The sequence below is a fragment of the Gallus gallus genome, chromosome 1 (assembly GCF_016699485.2).
Source record: "Gallus gallus isolate bGalGal1 chromosome 1, bGalGal1.mat.broiler.GRCg7b, whole genome shotgun sequence".
Taxonomy (NCBI): Eukaryota; Metazoa; Chordata; class Aves; order Galliformes; family Phasianidae; genus Gallus; species Gallus gallus.
This window is the reverse complement of record NC_052532.1, coordinates 15,602,550-15,617,358: the sequence shown is the minus strand read 5'-3', so window position 1 is coordinate 15,617,358 and position 14,809 is coordinate 15,602,550. Positions and strand designations below refer to the sequence as shown.

At 40.3% G+C, this 14,809-nt stretch overlaps 1 protein-coding gene across 2 annotated transcripts in view; it reads right to left on the bottom strand.

Annotated features, from left to right (window-relative positions):
* The window catches only part of KIF21A (kinesin family member 21A), an 84,379-nt gene that overhangs the window by 3,776 nt on the left and 65,794 nt on the right, over positions 1–14,809 (bottom strand). For both annotated transcript variants that reach the window (XM_004934759.5, XM_046943787.1), the window contains exons 28-34: positions 11,758–11,868; positions 11,027–11,155; positions 7,272–7,408; positions 3,864–4,044; positions 3,355–3,519; positions 2,628–2,745; positions 1,748–1,918 (exon numbers count right to left, since the gene is read on the bottom strand). In XM_004934759.5, coding sequence (XP_004934816.2) covers positions 1,748–1,918; positions 2,628–2,745; positions 3,355–3,519; positions 3,864–4,044; positions 7,272–7,408; positions 11,027–11,155; positions 11,758–11,868 — 1,012 coding nt within the window. The remainder of the gene's footprint in view (positions 1–1,747; positions 1,919–2,627; positions 2,746–3,354; positions 3,520–3,863; positions 4,045–7,271; positions 7,409–11,026; positions 11,156–11,757; positions 11,869–14,809) is intronic.

Below are 14,809 nucleotides of genomic sequence, written 5' to 3'. Positions count from 1 at the left end.
CCCCTCTACTCTGCTCTGGTGAGAAATCACCTAAATACTGCATCTAGTTCTGGAGCCCCCAGCACAAGAAGACATGGTGTTGGAGCAGTTCCAGAGGGGGGCCATGAAGATGATCAGAGGGCTGGAGCACTTCCCCTATGAGGACAGGCTTTGGGAGCTGCGCTCTTCAGCCTGGAGAAAAGAAGGCTTCGAGGAGACCTTATAGCGGCCTACCAGTACCTGAAGGGGACCTACAGGAAAGCCAGGGAGGGACTTTTTATGAGGGTATGTAGCAACAGGACAAGGGGAAGTGGCTTTACACTGGAAGAGGTAGATTTAGACTATATATTAGGAAGAAATTCTTTACTGTCAGGGTGGTGAGACACTGGAACAGGCTTCCCAGTAAGGTTGTGCATGCCTCCTCCCCCTTGGAAGCATTCAAAGCCAGGCTGGATGGGGCTTTGAGCAACCTGGTCTAGTGGGGGATGTCCCTGCCCATAGCAGGGGGATTGGAACTAGATGATCTTAAAGGTCCCTTCCAACCCATTCACGGTTCTATGATTCTATGTTATGTCTGCAGAAGCACAGAATAGCTGAGGTTGGCAAGGATCTCCGGAGATCACCTAGTTCAATCCCCTATTCAAAGCAGGGTCAGTCAGAGTAGGTTGTTCAGCTTTTTTTTTTTTTTCTCCCATTTAAATGGAATGTCCTGCATTTCAGTTTGTGTCCACTGTTTATTTTTCTTCCTCTAGATATTACTGAGCAGAGTCTGGCTCCACCATCTTTTCTCCCTCCTCTTTTAGGTATTTACATATACCGACAATATCCCCTTGAGCCCTCTCTTCTCCAGGCTGAAGAGACCCAGCTCTCTTGGTTTCTCCTCATGAGAGAGGCTCCAGTTCCTTAATCCTTTTAAAGGTCTTTCAGCACAAAGCTCAGCTTCAGGTCTTTGTTGAACTTGCTCCAGTTTGTCCATGTCTCTCTTGTACTGGGGAGCCCAGCACTGGACATAGCAATTCCTGATGCACCTCTCCAGTGCAGAGCAGATGGGAAGGATCAACACCCCATCAACTCTCATCCTAACGCAGTCCAGGAGTACACTTACTGCAAGAACACTTTGCAGCTGGCTGGTCCCTAGCTGGTACTACTGGTGTTTGGAGTTGCTCCTTCTGGGATACAAGACTTGGCATTTCCATCTGTTGAACTTCATGAAGCTCCTCTGCACCAGCCCGTCAAAGACCTTCTGAAGGGCAGCACAACCACCTGCTCTACCAACCGCTCCTCATGGTTTTGTATCACCAGCAATCATGCTCAGACTATGCTCTGCTGCATCATTTAGGGCATCAGTGAAAATATTAGAGAATCGCTCCCAATATTGACACCTAGGATACCCCAGTAGTGACTAGGCTTTGTGCTGCTGGTCATAACCTTTTTAGCTCAGAAGTTCAGCCAGTTTCTAGTTCATCTCACAGTGCACTTTTCTAGTGCTTCACATACTTAATCAGTTTGTAAATAAGTATGTTGTCACAGCGTAAAAAGCCTTGTTAAGTCTGGATAAACAACATGAGATTCTCCCCCTCATCCCTCAAGCTAGTCAGAGAAGGCTTCAGTCTGACTGGGTATAATTCCTCCTTCATAAATCCATGTTGACTATCTCCCATCACCTTCTTGTCCTTGTGAATAGTCATCATCTAAACTTGAAAATTTACACAGCCTGAGGAACGTACTAAACATGACTGTCACATTAGTCATGTGATTTTTATATTACCTGAAGAAGGTCTTTCTGAGCCAAGTCCCATTTCTTAATTCCATTGTCTCTGGATCCACTGAAGAGGTTGTCTCCCATAATAGCAAGTGCTTCAATGCCATCATAGTGAGGAGGTTCAAAATTGTGCGTAGGACTTACACTTCCAAGAGCCCCTTCAGTTACATCAAACATCTAAAACAAAATAAATGTTCAAATTTGATAAGCAAAATGATCTGCTATCTAACCAGCTCGGAGGTGTGCAGTGGAGCTTGTGGGTTCAGATACACTCTGGCTGAAGTAGAGAAAAAAGGCTACAAATAAAGAACAAACTCCCTAACATTAAATGAAATTAATCACGATGATGAAACACAAGAAAGTATGATAATCTCACTATGCTGTGCTTTAACACAACTCAGAGCAATCAAAAAATATATGCTAATGAATCACCCAAAAGACTGAGGTGCACAGACCTCTCTCCATTCCCACCTCACAACTGGGGTAATGCTTAAGCAAGTGGGGAGTATCTCTGTCAAGGGAACTAGGTCTGCACCCCAAAACAGATGCACTCATTGAAGTAACTTTGAGCCTGTTAAAGCACCTAAACAGGAGGTGTTGCAAATCTTTCTCTAAGACCTCACACGTCTGAAGTCCCCTTCACATGTGATGTGGAAAAAGATGAATTACAGACAATCTGATCCACAATGTTTTCAAGAACATTCCATCACATGATAAAAATACCACAAGTGGTAGTTATTAAGACTGAACATTATTCGTAATATATAATGAATAGAAGAACTTCCATTTGGGTTATCAGATTTCAGATACAGGTCACTTCTGCTGAAGCGTGCAACTCATACTGATGTTAGGAGTTAAAACACATATGCAAATATTAATGTCTTACCTTTATATAATGATCCTTTGAACCAGTGACAATAAGATCCTGTCCATTGGAAATTCGATCCACAGTAAGGCACATGACAGGACCCAGGTGACCAGTTAGCTTCCCTGTAGACTGAAATCTTCAAGAACAAGAGAAGAAATGACTGAGAATTTCCTATTTTTCTGTGTATCCAACATAAACCATAACACAGTTTCTGCTAGAATGGATCTTCTAACTTATCCTCTGGTTACATACTCTGCTGTTTATACCCACGTAAAAATGCTAAATCAATGTTAAATGGAAAGCAAAGCTTCTATGTTAAAAAACAAACAAACACATCAGATCCCCTCAAGTATTCACTGTATTTTGAATGCTCTCTTTGGGTGCAGGTTCTGTTTGGAAAAGTGCCATCTAGTAATGATCATAGCTATTGCATTACATCAGTAGATTCTCATCATCTCATTGGCAATTACCAGTCACAACACATACATTTATCACACCATTCTTCAGTGTTTTTTTTTTCCAATAATTTTTACTTAAACAATTCATCATAACCTTACCACATAAGGAAATAAAGAGCTCTTCCACCATTATCTCAGTAACAACTGTAGCAAAAATTAGCTGATCTATTTCTTGGCTATATTTCATGGTTATGGATATTACCACAAACAGGAAACATCTTACTGACTTTGCTTCATATGTGCATGTGACCCCTTGAGGAACATGCTCTTCCACTGGTGTTCAGTACCTTTTCAGGTCCCACATCCTCACTGAATTTCCAGCAGCTGCATAGAGGAATGTGCCAGTTGGATTTAGTGCAATCTGATTAATCTGATTCTCTCCAGCTGGGATAGTGACTGTTCTGTTTGTACTTCCCGAACACACATCACCAGGCATTGCCTGGCCTGAAGACCTAAGCAAGGGGAGGGAGCAGAAAGAAATAGAAATTACTAAGAGAACTACATGATGTTCTCCTTACTTTACATATTGTTTAAAATAAAGCCCATTTACCTGAGCAAAAAGACTGTAAAGCCAATAACGAATACCAAAGACCTGCTAAAACAGGCATGCATGCAAGCAAACTCTTCCATGTTTTCATATATTACCAACACCCCACACTGACTTAGCTTGAATATGTAAAGAAAGTCTCCAGCCCCAACATATTTGAGTTACACTGTGCACTACTGAATTTAATCTAATTTAATTTTGGGTTAAAACTCATTCAAGCTCCTGTTATTCATGATTTAACATACTTACGTCAATGTCCGAACACACTTAGCAGAATCTCTGATGTCCCACACTTTGATATAGGAGGTTGAGACTGTGAAGACCAAACTTGTGTAGTTGCAGTATTTTATAGAAACAACATTGTTTGGATGACCCCCTAGAGACATAATCTCTTGTCCAGTTACCAGATTCCAGACTTTACAGGTACGGTCTATATAAAGTCAAGAAAAAAGAAAAAAAGGGGGAGGGAATTAAAAAGTAAAGAAGTCATGTTTTTCCAAAGGTTAGTAATTAAAATAAACAAATCTGTATATTGACATATTCTCTTTTGACATGCACTGCACAAAATGGCTATATTAAATTGGCTTTAGAGTACACAAGGGCATCATCTACCATCATGAAAACAAAGCAAGGTTAATCCTTATACATCAAGTTCAAGATAAGCACATTAGCTCCAATAATATATTAAAAAGATAAAATCCCTTCCCAAGGAAAGCATGTAAGAGAGAGTTTGGAGGCTGTCAGGTTTGGATGATTGACAATGATCAAGAGAATCACCCAATTTTACACCTACAAATTTTTCATCAAGATCATAGTTCAGGAGTATAAGCTTCAGGATGAAGGAGGGCTGACAGCCATGACAAATATAAAGGCAAGAAGCAACTCAAACCATTCAGCACATTAGCTGCCTCTGAAAATTCCAGCATAAGTACTTTTTTCATTGGTTTCCTTTGGTAGCAATGCAATTTAAACACCGCAGACTTTTGTGTGCTAAAAACCCCAAACGTGTAGAAGCTTAAGAATTTTGCAACATGAATAGAGCCCATACCTCAAACCCTCCTTGTTACACCATGTCAGAATCACTGTCTATACTTTAGGAGTACATTTTTACTGGAATAAATACTGGGAGTATGAAGAGCAAACTTAATGTGTCAGCAGTTGTGACTGCAGCAGGAAGAAGGTAAGCATGAGAAGCTAGCATATGACAAGAAAGCAAATATTTACAACATCTGCAAGCATTCCTGTGTTAAAAAAAATTAATATGTTAAAGTGTTTTCTCCCTTATAGCCACTAAATTTGAAATCTCAATACAGATCAAGTGAGCAGCATTTGCAGAAGCTGAAAATACCTCTTCTTGCATTTGTATACAGTCACAAAACACTAAAGCCTTGGCTAAAAACTTTGAAGGCCAAAAGTTTGCCGATTTACTGCAACAACACGTCTTGGTATTCTTAATATACAGGTAGTAGAATAGCTAGAAACCACCACACCATCTGAATGTTAGCAGTGAAAGATCTATTCTAATGGTGCTCTCTGTGTTACTATATGAATATATAAGGGTGCTCTGAAGTTTCAGAACTTATATATCATGTGCACTAGTGAGAAGGAGAGTCTCTCTGTTAGAGACATTAACTTCTTCACAGCCACCACTTCAGATCATCTGATCTTTTGTGGTTAAGAATAACACTGGATTACCATACAGGCTTTATTTGGGAGAACAGGAGGAACTTCAAGAGTTTCATGCATGATTGAGAACATAAGTCCTTTGCTATACTTGTCCTATATGAAAAAGCCCAGAAAAAGAACACAAAAATAAACACTTCAGTATCACCTAAAAAGTTATGTAAAATAACCACTGAGGTCTGGTTACGTTCCCTTTAAGTCAACCTGAGTGAATGGTGAATCACCAAAAAAAAAATAGGAAGGAAATGTTTTCTTCCAAAATACTATTCCTACCAGCTTGAAGAGTTCATAGATTGTTCCACCCAGTAGGAAATGTAGTGACTACTAAAATGTAGCCCATCCCATAACAGCCATACAACTTTTACAGCCCAAAGGGGACAGTTAATGAGATGCAAACAGTAAGCAGAAAATAGCCCTAGCTTTGCAGGATCAATCTGTTCGAACTCTTCAGGCAGGACAGCCAAAGAAGATATGCTAATTCTGACCTCTACTACTACAAAGCCTTCGACATCGTCTCCCACAGTATTCTCCCAGAGAAGCTGGCAGCCCATGGCTTGGACACATACTCTCTTCGCTGGGTAAAGAACTGGCCGGATGGCCAGGCCCGGAGAGTGGTAGTGAATGGAGTTAAATCCAGCTGGAGACCAGTCACAACTAACGATCCCCAGGGGTTGGTGCTGGGGCCTGTCCTGTTCAATATCTTTACTGATGACCTGGATGAGGGCATTGAGTGCACTCTCAGTAAGTTTGCAGATGACACCAAGCTGGCAGGAAGTGTTGATCAGTCTGGGGATAGGGAGGCCCTTCAGAGTGATCTGGACAGGCTGGATCACTGGGCTGAAGCCAATGGAATGAAGTTCAACAAGTCCAAGTGCCAGGTCCTGCACTTCAGCCACAACAACCCCAGGCAATGCTACAGGGTTGGGGCAGAGTGGCTGGAAGACTGTGTAGAGGAAACAGACCTGGGGGTGTTGGTTGACGTTTGTACTCAGCACTGGTGAGGTAGCATTGAGTACTGTGTTCAGTTCTGGGCCCCTCGTTACAAGAAAGACATTGAGGGATCTGGAGCACAGATCTTATGTGAGGAGCAGCTGAGGGAGCTGGGATTGTTTAGTCTGGAGAAGAGGCAGCTCAGGAGTGACCTTACTGCATTCTAAAACTTCCTGAAGAAAGGTTGTGGTGAGGTGGGAGTTGGCCTCTACTCCCCTGTAACTAGGGATGGAACTAAAGGGAATGGCCTCAAGTTGCACCAAGGGAGATTCAGGTTGGACATTAGGAAATAATTCTTCTCTGAGAGAGTGGTCAGGCACTGGAACAGGCTGCCCTGGGAGGTAGTGGAGTCACCAACCCTAGATGTACTCAAGAAACGTTTAGATGTTCTACTGAGGGACATGGTTTAGTAGGAAATATTGGTGATAAAACAGACGGGTGGACTGGATGATCTTAGAGGTCTTTTCCAACCTTGGTGATTCTATGATTCTATTCTATGATTCAGGCACTGGAATGGGCTGCCCAGAGAGGTGGTAGAGTCACCAACCCTGGAGGTGTTCAAGGAACGTTTGGACACTGTGTTGAGGGACATGGTTTAATGAGAACTACTGGTGATGGGTGGATGGTTGGACTGAGTGACCCCGTGGGTCTTTTCCAACCTCAGTGACTCTATGATTCTACATCCTGAGGCTATTACTTTGCATTGTACATCATGTGAGCACCTGTTACCATATCATTCAACAAGTATTAATGTTGTTCTTGAGAGTTACTTTTTCCACTACAAATAAATAGCTAAACACAAAACAGTAAGACTGAAAACCTGTACATAATTGCAGTAAGTCCTTCTTCAGCTTATGTTGCATAATAGGCCCTCACAATTTTCCACTGCATTCACCGCAGTAAGCACAAATTGGGAATTTCACAATAACCAAAGATGAAAAAGCAGCTTGCATATGCACCACAGGTACACAAAAGTTGCCCTACCTTTGGATCCAGTGAAGAGAAGGTCATCTGTCGCATCCACACAAAGCACAGGCTTGGCATGTCCTTCAGCTGTATAGATACACTGTAGTGGGGAAGTTCGGATGCATTTTGAAGCAGGAAACGGGTTAATTATCCCCCTAAAGAAAAAAATAAGAAGCGTGACTTGGGCATAGTAACAGACAGACCAAGTTAACTAATTTTTCCCCTACATTTAGGGTAAATTTCATTTTCTTACATGTGAGGGTAGAACAGCTGAACACCTTTCATAAACTATTTAAGGATTTTTACTATTTAGCTTTAACAAGTGTTAACACTGGGCTAAAGGAAATCACATACCAAAAAAAATGAAATAAAAAGAGACAAGATGCTGAGTGCTGGGTACATGCAAGATACTTAAAGCTCCTGGATTCATTGGAACAGCCGTAGCATTGCAAATTGCAGAGAAACAACTAAGTCCAAAGAGCATGCCTGAAAAACATAGTCAATGTAATGTACACAGCCAATTCCAAACTCAGAAGCCACTTGGCATTAGCTTCCTTCTATAGGTAAGCTTGGAGAATTGCTAACTTGTGCACCTGAGGAAGGGTCCCTACTGCACCTTGTACCCTCTGCCAAACTTCAATGGCTATAATAGAGCATGATGGGAGTACAGATACCCCAGAGAAATCCTCCCAGATCATTTGTACCTAACTCTGTAGTGCTACAAAAAGGCTGTAACCCAGCCTGAAATAAATAAATAAATGGAATGATTCATCACCAAATCATATTTATTAGCTGTCTAAATCCCATGCATACTACTGCATGCACAGAGGGAGCCCATCTATTTCTCTGAAGTGCAGAAAAGCCTACCTTGTTGGCCCTACTAATGGCCAAAACTTTCAACAGAACGCTGTGACCTGACCAGCTCACAGTTAGGACTCACTGCCATGCTTGGTTGGGGAAAACATTCATAATTACAAGAAATAGCCACCATGTCATAGCCCTATCTCACAAAAACCATCAGCTTTAGGAAAATGTAAAAAAATAATAATAGTAATCATAATCATAATACTGCCCCACAGAAGCTTGCTACAGGAAGGAAAAAGCCTCTACTGCTATGAGCCAATTTTGTGGCAGTTACCTTGTTTATCTGGTACAGTCTTAGAAGTTATGATTTTACTGCACAGGACATCTTCATTAAGAGAATTCCTAACTTCTGCATTTTGGGATAAGAAGTTTGTACTCCAATCTGCACATTTAAAGTGTTTTCAAAAGTTGTAGAATAGGTAGTTTACTTTCTTTTCATCATTGCTATTTAAGGTCTCTGTGCTTTTGTTTTCTGACACTATACAGAACTAACATTTTTTCTCTATAATATTCTCCAGTGCATTGTGCTGCCTCTAGACTGAGAGTTACTCCTACTGTTGCTCATATCCACTCTTCTCCTTGACAAGAGGCAAAAAATACATGTCCCAGAGCTATTTATCTATCTGCGTGCAGTGTTTTGAAATCTGCAGACAAAACATGCTGCAGATGGTACTATGACTAGACAAAGCCACCATCACATTATTATTAGCCCTTTGACAGCCCTACTCTTGATTAAGTCCAATTTTTCACTGAGTGCCAACATTCTAAGTTGCAGTTTAGGAACACGAGTAAAGACATTCCTTTAATCTCTGGTAGGACTATGCATCCTATCGGAAAGACATGGTAGATTCTATTCATTTTTATTTACATTAGAATTTAATTTCTAGTGACCAAAGCATACCACTGAACAAGGAGGAATTAAATAGAGAGAAGCATCGAGAAAACATGAAAATATTTTCTCTTTTTCAAAAAAAGCAGACAGAAAGAATACGTTTTGGGCAAGCTGTACACCCTCCTTCATCTAAAACAAAATGACAAAAACACCTGACATGCTCGAGGAGAAAAAAACAAGGAAGAGGGGGGCAAAAGCAGGGAAGACATGCTTGACCAAAATTTCAAATTTTTCACCCTCTGACAAAAGCAAAAAAAAAAAAAAAAATTATGGTGCACAAGATGAGGGAAATTCATGCAGCAAAATGAAATTTCCTAAGAACTGGAATAACTTCAGTGAGAGATGCCAGGAAAACAGAAAAGAGAAAGAGAGTACCTGTGTACCTCCGACAGAGAGGAATCACTTTCATCAGACCTACGATCAACCATCAAGTGGTGGAATTGTGAGGAGAAAGAATATAGGTATCAGCAGCAAAGTAAAGCCTCCATACAAGAAGAACAAACAACAGCATGGCCCATTGAGAAGAGCAGTGCAAACTCACATTAGGCAGCATTGCTCAAGATATACCATAAACTCGTAATAATATTAGGGAAAATAGGAAGTCATAAAATAGCCTAAGAATGTGACTTACTGCCCAGAGAGCTATCTCAAACCAAGAAGCTGAATAAGGCCTGCTAAGCCTTTTCTTATTTTCCCAACTTTTTCTTCCAAAACTAAAGACAACAAAGTACAAGGAGAAGATGGGAACAAAATGTAACCTTTGCGATATAACTACTAATGAAAGTAGGGAAAGGAAAAAAAAGAAATTGATCAATGCCTGTTAAGTGTAGAAGAAACATATAAAATGTTATTCTGGAAAATATATATGTATTAATCATATTGATAGTCCCCTGAAACAGGAACAGCAATTTGCAAATTATTCTTACTTCAAAATACTTTACCTCTCCTTTTTGAAAAGGGTTTAAAAATAAAAATAAAAAACACAGAAAACACACAGGAAGAAAAGACACAAACATTTGCAATGTCATAAGATATCCTTCATTTCTAACTCAAACCAGATTCAGCAGTTTCCATTTCAAAGCCAGCTCAGAGAAAATGAAACAAGTTAAGCAGGAGTTAGCAGTAAGATAAAGCAGCTAAGATACAGAAGTTAAAAGCACAGTTAAGCTATTGGAAACCTTGTAAGCTACTGCTTAGTATTCGACGACCCTGCAGACCACTGAAAAAGAGCAAAGCTTTATGAAAGAGAAAAAAATAACACAGAGAGACCTGTTTTTTTGTTTTTTTTGTTTGTTTGTTTTGTCTTATAGTCCAAGCCAGAGGTTTATTCTGAGTTTGAGTTGCAGTCCATAAGAGCTGCATGGCACTATTATCAATAGTGAAACCTGCAGTAAAGATTCTGTTCAACTCAAGGCTGCTGCAATTTGGACTACAGCTTCTGCACAAACAGATGCCTAACATGGTAAGAAACTGAGCTCTACCACTTTTAAACAGGATATCAACACCACCTGCTCCTCCAGACCACCCCAGAATGTTAGTCTGTCCAGTAATTTGGATAATCCCTAAACAACTGTTTAGACATTTCAGCACTCCACCATCCAGAGTGCTATTGTGACAGTGCTCAGAGCTGGAATAACTGGAAAAACTCAAAAGCATAATTTCCTACATTGTTAACTAAATCCTACTTTCAAGTGCAAACACACACAAAAACACGTATCTAAGAATTCTACATCTCTTTTCTGTCACATCTGACAAACTTTAAAACTACAAGTACCAGACACAACCTAGAAAAGAGGAAACAAGGTTCAGCAGGAAATCGCTTTTCTTGAATTTTTTTTCTGCACTTTCATGAAAGTTTCGAGTATTTTACTTGAAAAAAAATACATAAAAGCAGGAGAAGCATCTCCTCCTGTTTTGTAGGCGCTGAAAGGTGGAATATCTAACAGATACTACACTGGTAACTTGAGTGTGCTTTGCAGTTCCCTGTTGGGAGCTGAGGCTTCCCTCCGTGACTTACTTATCCTGCTGAACTGATGTGTTTCCCTGAGAAACAGTAAGACGACTAAAAACATTCATTTCATTACGGGGCCGGCTTGGTGGGGAAGTAGGAGGTGACAGACTAGCCTCTGGGATTCCAGAATCTGAGCTACAAGAAAAAAAGAACATCTTCTTTAACAGATTGTGAATGGTTAGAGAGGTTAAATGCAATATGCCTCACAATGTTAGATCCTCTTTTTTTAAGCAAATAAATAAAATGATAATGCTTGGTGCAGATGTTTCACAAAGAAAGCAATAAAGTTAAGGTTACAAACTGCTGCGGGTTGCAAGGTGGCAAAATGTTCAAAGATTACTTGCTAACAGTGGAAGCTCCGTGCAGGAAAAAAAAATAATCACATATGTAAATGGAGAAGTGCTAATATAACTGCAGTTTCTTGGAGAAACTGATTACTTCCCTTTAGTAAAAAATACAATAAATCATCTGCAAATGCTCCAAAGGACGTTTCCTCAGAGCTCTGGCCCAGAGTTATTTGTGTATAGAAAGATACTCTGGGGGAAAACAAACACCACACACAAAAAAAATAAAAGCAGCCAACACACACATAGACACTGAACAATAAATAACAATTTTCATTGCCAACAATAAAAAACTGCCCTAAAATTAAAGAAACAATATACAGGTTTATCTTTCAAGAATATATATCCATAGTTTAAATTATTTCAGAGAAGGTAAATTTTAAAGAATCTTACAGTTTTTGATCTTTTGCCTTTGTCTTTTCCATTGTTTTCTCATATGTTTTTCTCTTGGCTAAAGGTGAAGGTTCAGGTATCTTCTTCTCTGACAAAGACGGCTGTCTAGAACTAAAGACAGACGAATCATTACCTTACTTTACTCTTGACAAAATTGCTTTTCCTATATTAACTGTCATTCTTCCACTCAGAAGCAAGTAATTATTGCATCTCTTGAGACTACTGGGTCTGTATTTGCTCTCATATTTTAATACAAAAATATCCCAAATTTATTAACCTTCACTGTTCATCGACATATCAAGAGAAGATACTGGAAACAAACATTAGATCTAATTCAATAATAAAAGAGATTGACTAAAAAAAAAAAGAGATAATGGTAGCTGGAACATGTATTTCAAATTCAGATCACAGAGAAGACAGAAGGTCTAAGATCTAAAATGGACACGAAGAACAGAGAAATCACAATGGCTCTTATGAATGAATTAAACTATTCACTAACATATTCAAGAAGTGATAGTAAATTCACAATCAGTAAGGGGAAAAAAAAGGTATTTTTCTTTGAGAGTCTGACCATAATGACACTTTTTTCCTACCCTCTCCTCCTTTTTTCATTTGCCTCTCTAGCTCTTTCTCCAAAACAATTCCGGTCACTGTGGTCTTCATCTCAACATTCACTCCCCATTAAAAACAGCAAATGATTAAGTGTGCAATACTAATGTTAGCATTCAAGTGTCATTATTCCACTACAAATGAAAAACAGAATCTGGAAGGTCTCCACTCCTGTTTCTCACCAGCTGGGCAAACAGAAAAGCCATATGTGCTTTGATTTATGCTTTCTTGGTGTGTTAGAGGTTGTTTTTACCAATATAATCACCAGAAATTATTACTAAAAGGAAGAAAGCAATTCTGTGGATTATGAAGCATAAAACTTTATTAAGCAGACGAAGTCAAGTGGGCAGGCAACCATCTTGACATTGTTAATAGCATCATTGCTCTACAGACTCTGAATCTACTTATCTGCAACTTCTCCATGAGAAAAGCTATGTCAGTTTCCCTTGAGAGGAAGTCAGTGCCATATAAAATCCATCTAGGGACTGATGTGCCAGGTAACATAATTTAAAATGGAAAGCATAACCAAGAACAACTACTTGACCAAACTGTCCTGAGTGATCACACGTACCCTGAACACAAGCACCCATAGTAAGGGGAAGGTCCCACCTGTAGGGCCTAATGCCAAGGGCTGCATGCAGACCCTACTGTTCCCCAGCTGCAAACAAACAGGGCCTTCCTAAGGCAGGTGAACAAAAAGCAGAAGCGGTAACTTCTACGGTTTTGCACGTAAGACTAGCAGTTAAAGAGCATGAACAAGAAGGACAGATAGGTTCGATCCACTCCAGGTTACTTACCTCTAAGCACATTCTGTAAAGGACACAAATGATAAGGGAACAGAACACACTCTCTCCCCTCTTTTTATGTCAGACCGGTATGTATTTAAGAATGAAGAAGTTCTGAGTCACAAGGAGGTCCTATGATCAGCCCAACAGACAGATTTCTCAGCAAGGATGAAAAACTTGAGCTAGTCTTTCCTGCTTTGCTTGCCTACACACATCCTGCGTAGTTGCTAGAATAAACACACCTCACCATAAGCAAAGCCCAGACTCCTCTGCCTCACACCCCTGTGCTGCACAGTCAGGCATAGAGCCAGCTCCCTCCTGCTTAGTCTCTACATGTCCCTTGAGTCTTCCACCTCTGGCTCCAAAGCGATGCATCCTCAAAAGGTGTAAAGAGCATGATTATATTAAGAATCCATTTCAAAAACTTGGAAATGCAGGTATTATAGAAATGGAGCATTCTTACCAGAGTGAGCTTCCTAAGTACAGATGTAAGAACAAAAAACCCCAGATCAGGTGCATCCCTATTGATGACCTGAATGAAAAAGTGCAAGACATGCATCTAATTACAGGTTTTTAGCATCCTTTAAGACTTTCAGAATATCAGAGACATCTGAGCAAAGCTGGCAAATCTGACACAAGACCTACAGGAGACCACTCTGCTCTGCAGAGGCTGCTGAGACAAAGTGGGAGCATCAAAGGACAACAGAACCAGCTGTGCCTGTAAAACAGAACTCCAACCAAACTGACTGTTGGACTCAGCATTAGCCATGGACATTTAGGTGCCTCTTGGAATCATCGCAGAACTGAGAAAACAGTGGGGTTTCCACAGCAACGTCTGTGCGTAAGCAGACACTTAACTTTACATCTCAGCATAAAATTACTGTTACTTCCAGAGAATGAATATTTTGGGTTACTTTTATTACTTCTACATCTCTGAATGCCACTTAAGTGACACAAGGAAGATTACACTCTGCTTCAGAAGAATGTAATTTATTACAATAGCTATGAGCACTACAGGCTCAAATGGGAAGGCCAGGTGGCTCACAAAGACAACCTTTCTTCAAAAATGACCTGCAAAAGCAGCCATGCTGTAGAAAGTATACTGAGCTCTAGCTGTTACCAAAAAAGAAAGGAAAGGAGGAAAGGAGGAAAGGAGGAAAGGAGGAAAGGAGGAAAGGAGGAAAGGAGGAAAGGAGGAAAGGAGGAAAGGAGGAAAGGAGGAAAGGAGGAAAGGAGGAAAGGAGGAAAGGAGGAAAGGAGGAAAGGAGGAAAGGAGGAAAGGAGGAAAGGAGGAAAGGAGGAAAGGAGGAAAGGAGGAAAGGAGGAAAGGAGGAAAGGAGGAAAGGAGGAAAGGAGCCAGAAAAACACCCTTCCACTTACAGCAAGGGCATCAATACAGGCCAGGCTGATTGTGGCAATTTTGACCAATATCAAAACACAAGAAGTGAGGCCTGCTGCTGACTGAATTGATTTACTGACAACTATATAACGCTCACAGAATACAGTTCTGTAGAAAAATTCTGTTTTGCTACATGCTAGATGACTTTCACAAAGCAGATGGAGCTAGGCAAAAGTTGCTATTACCTGAGTCCTGGATGTCAGGCCATAACACTTGATGTTTTAAATCTTGAATCTTCAAGAATCTCTAGTGAACTCAG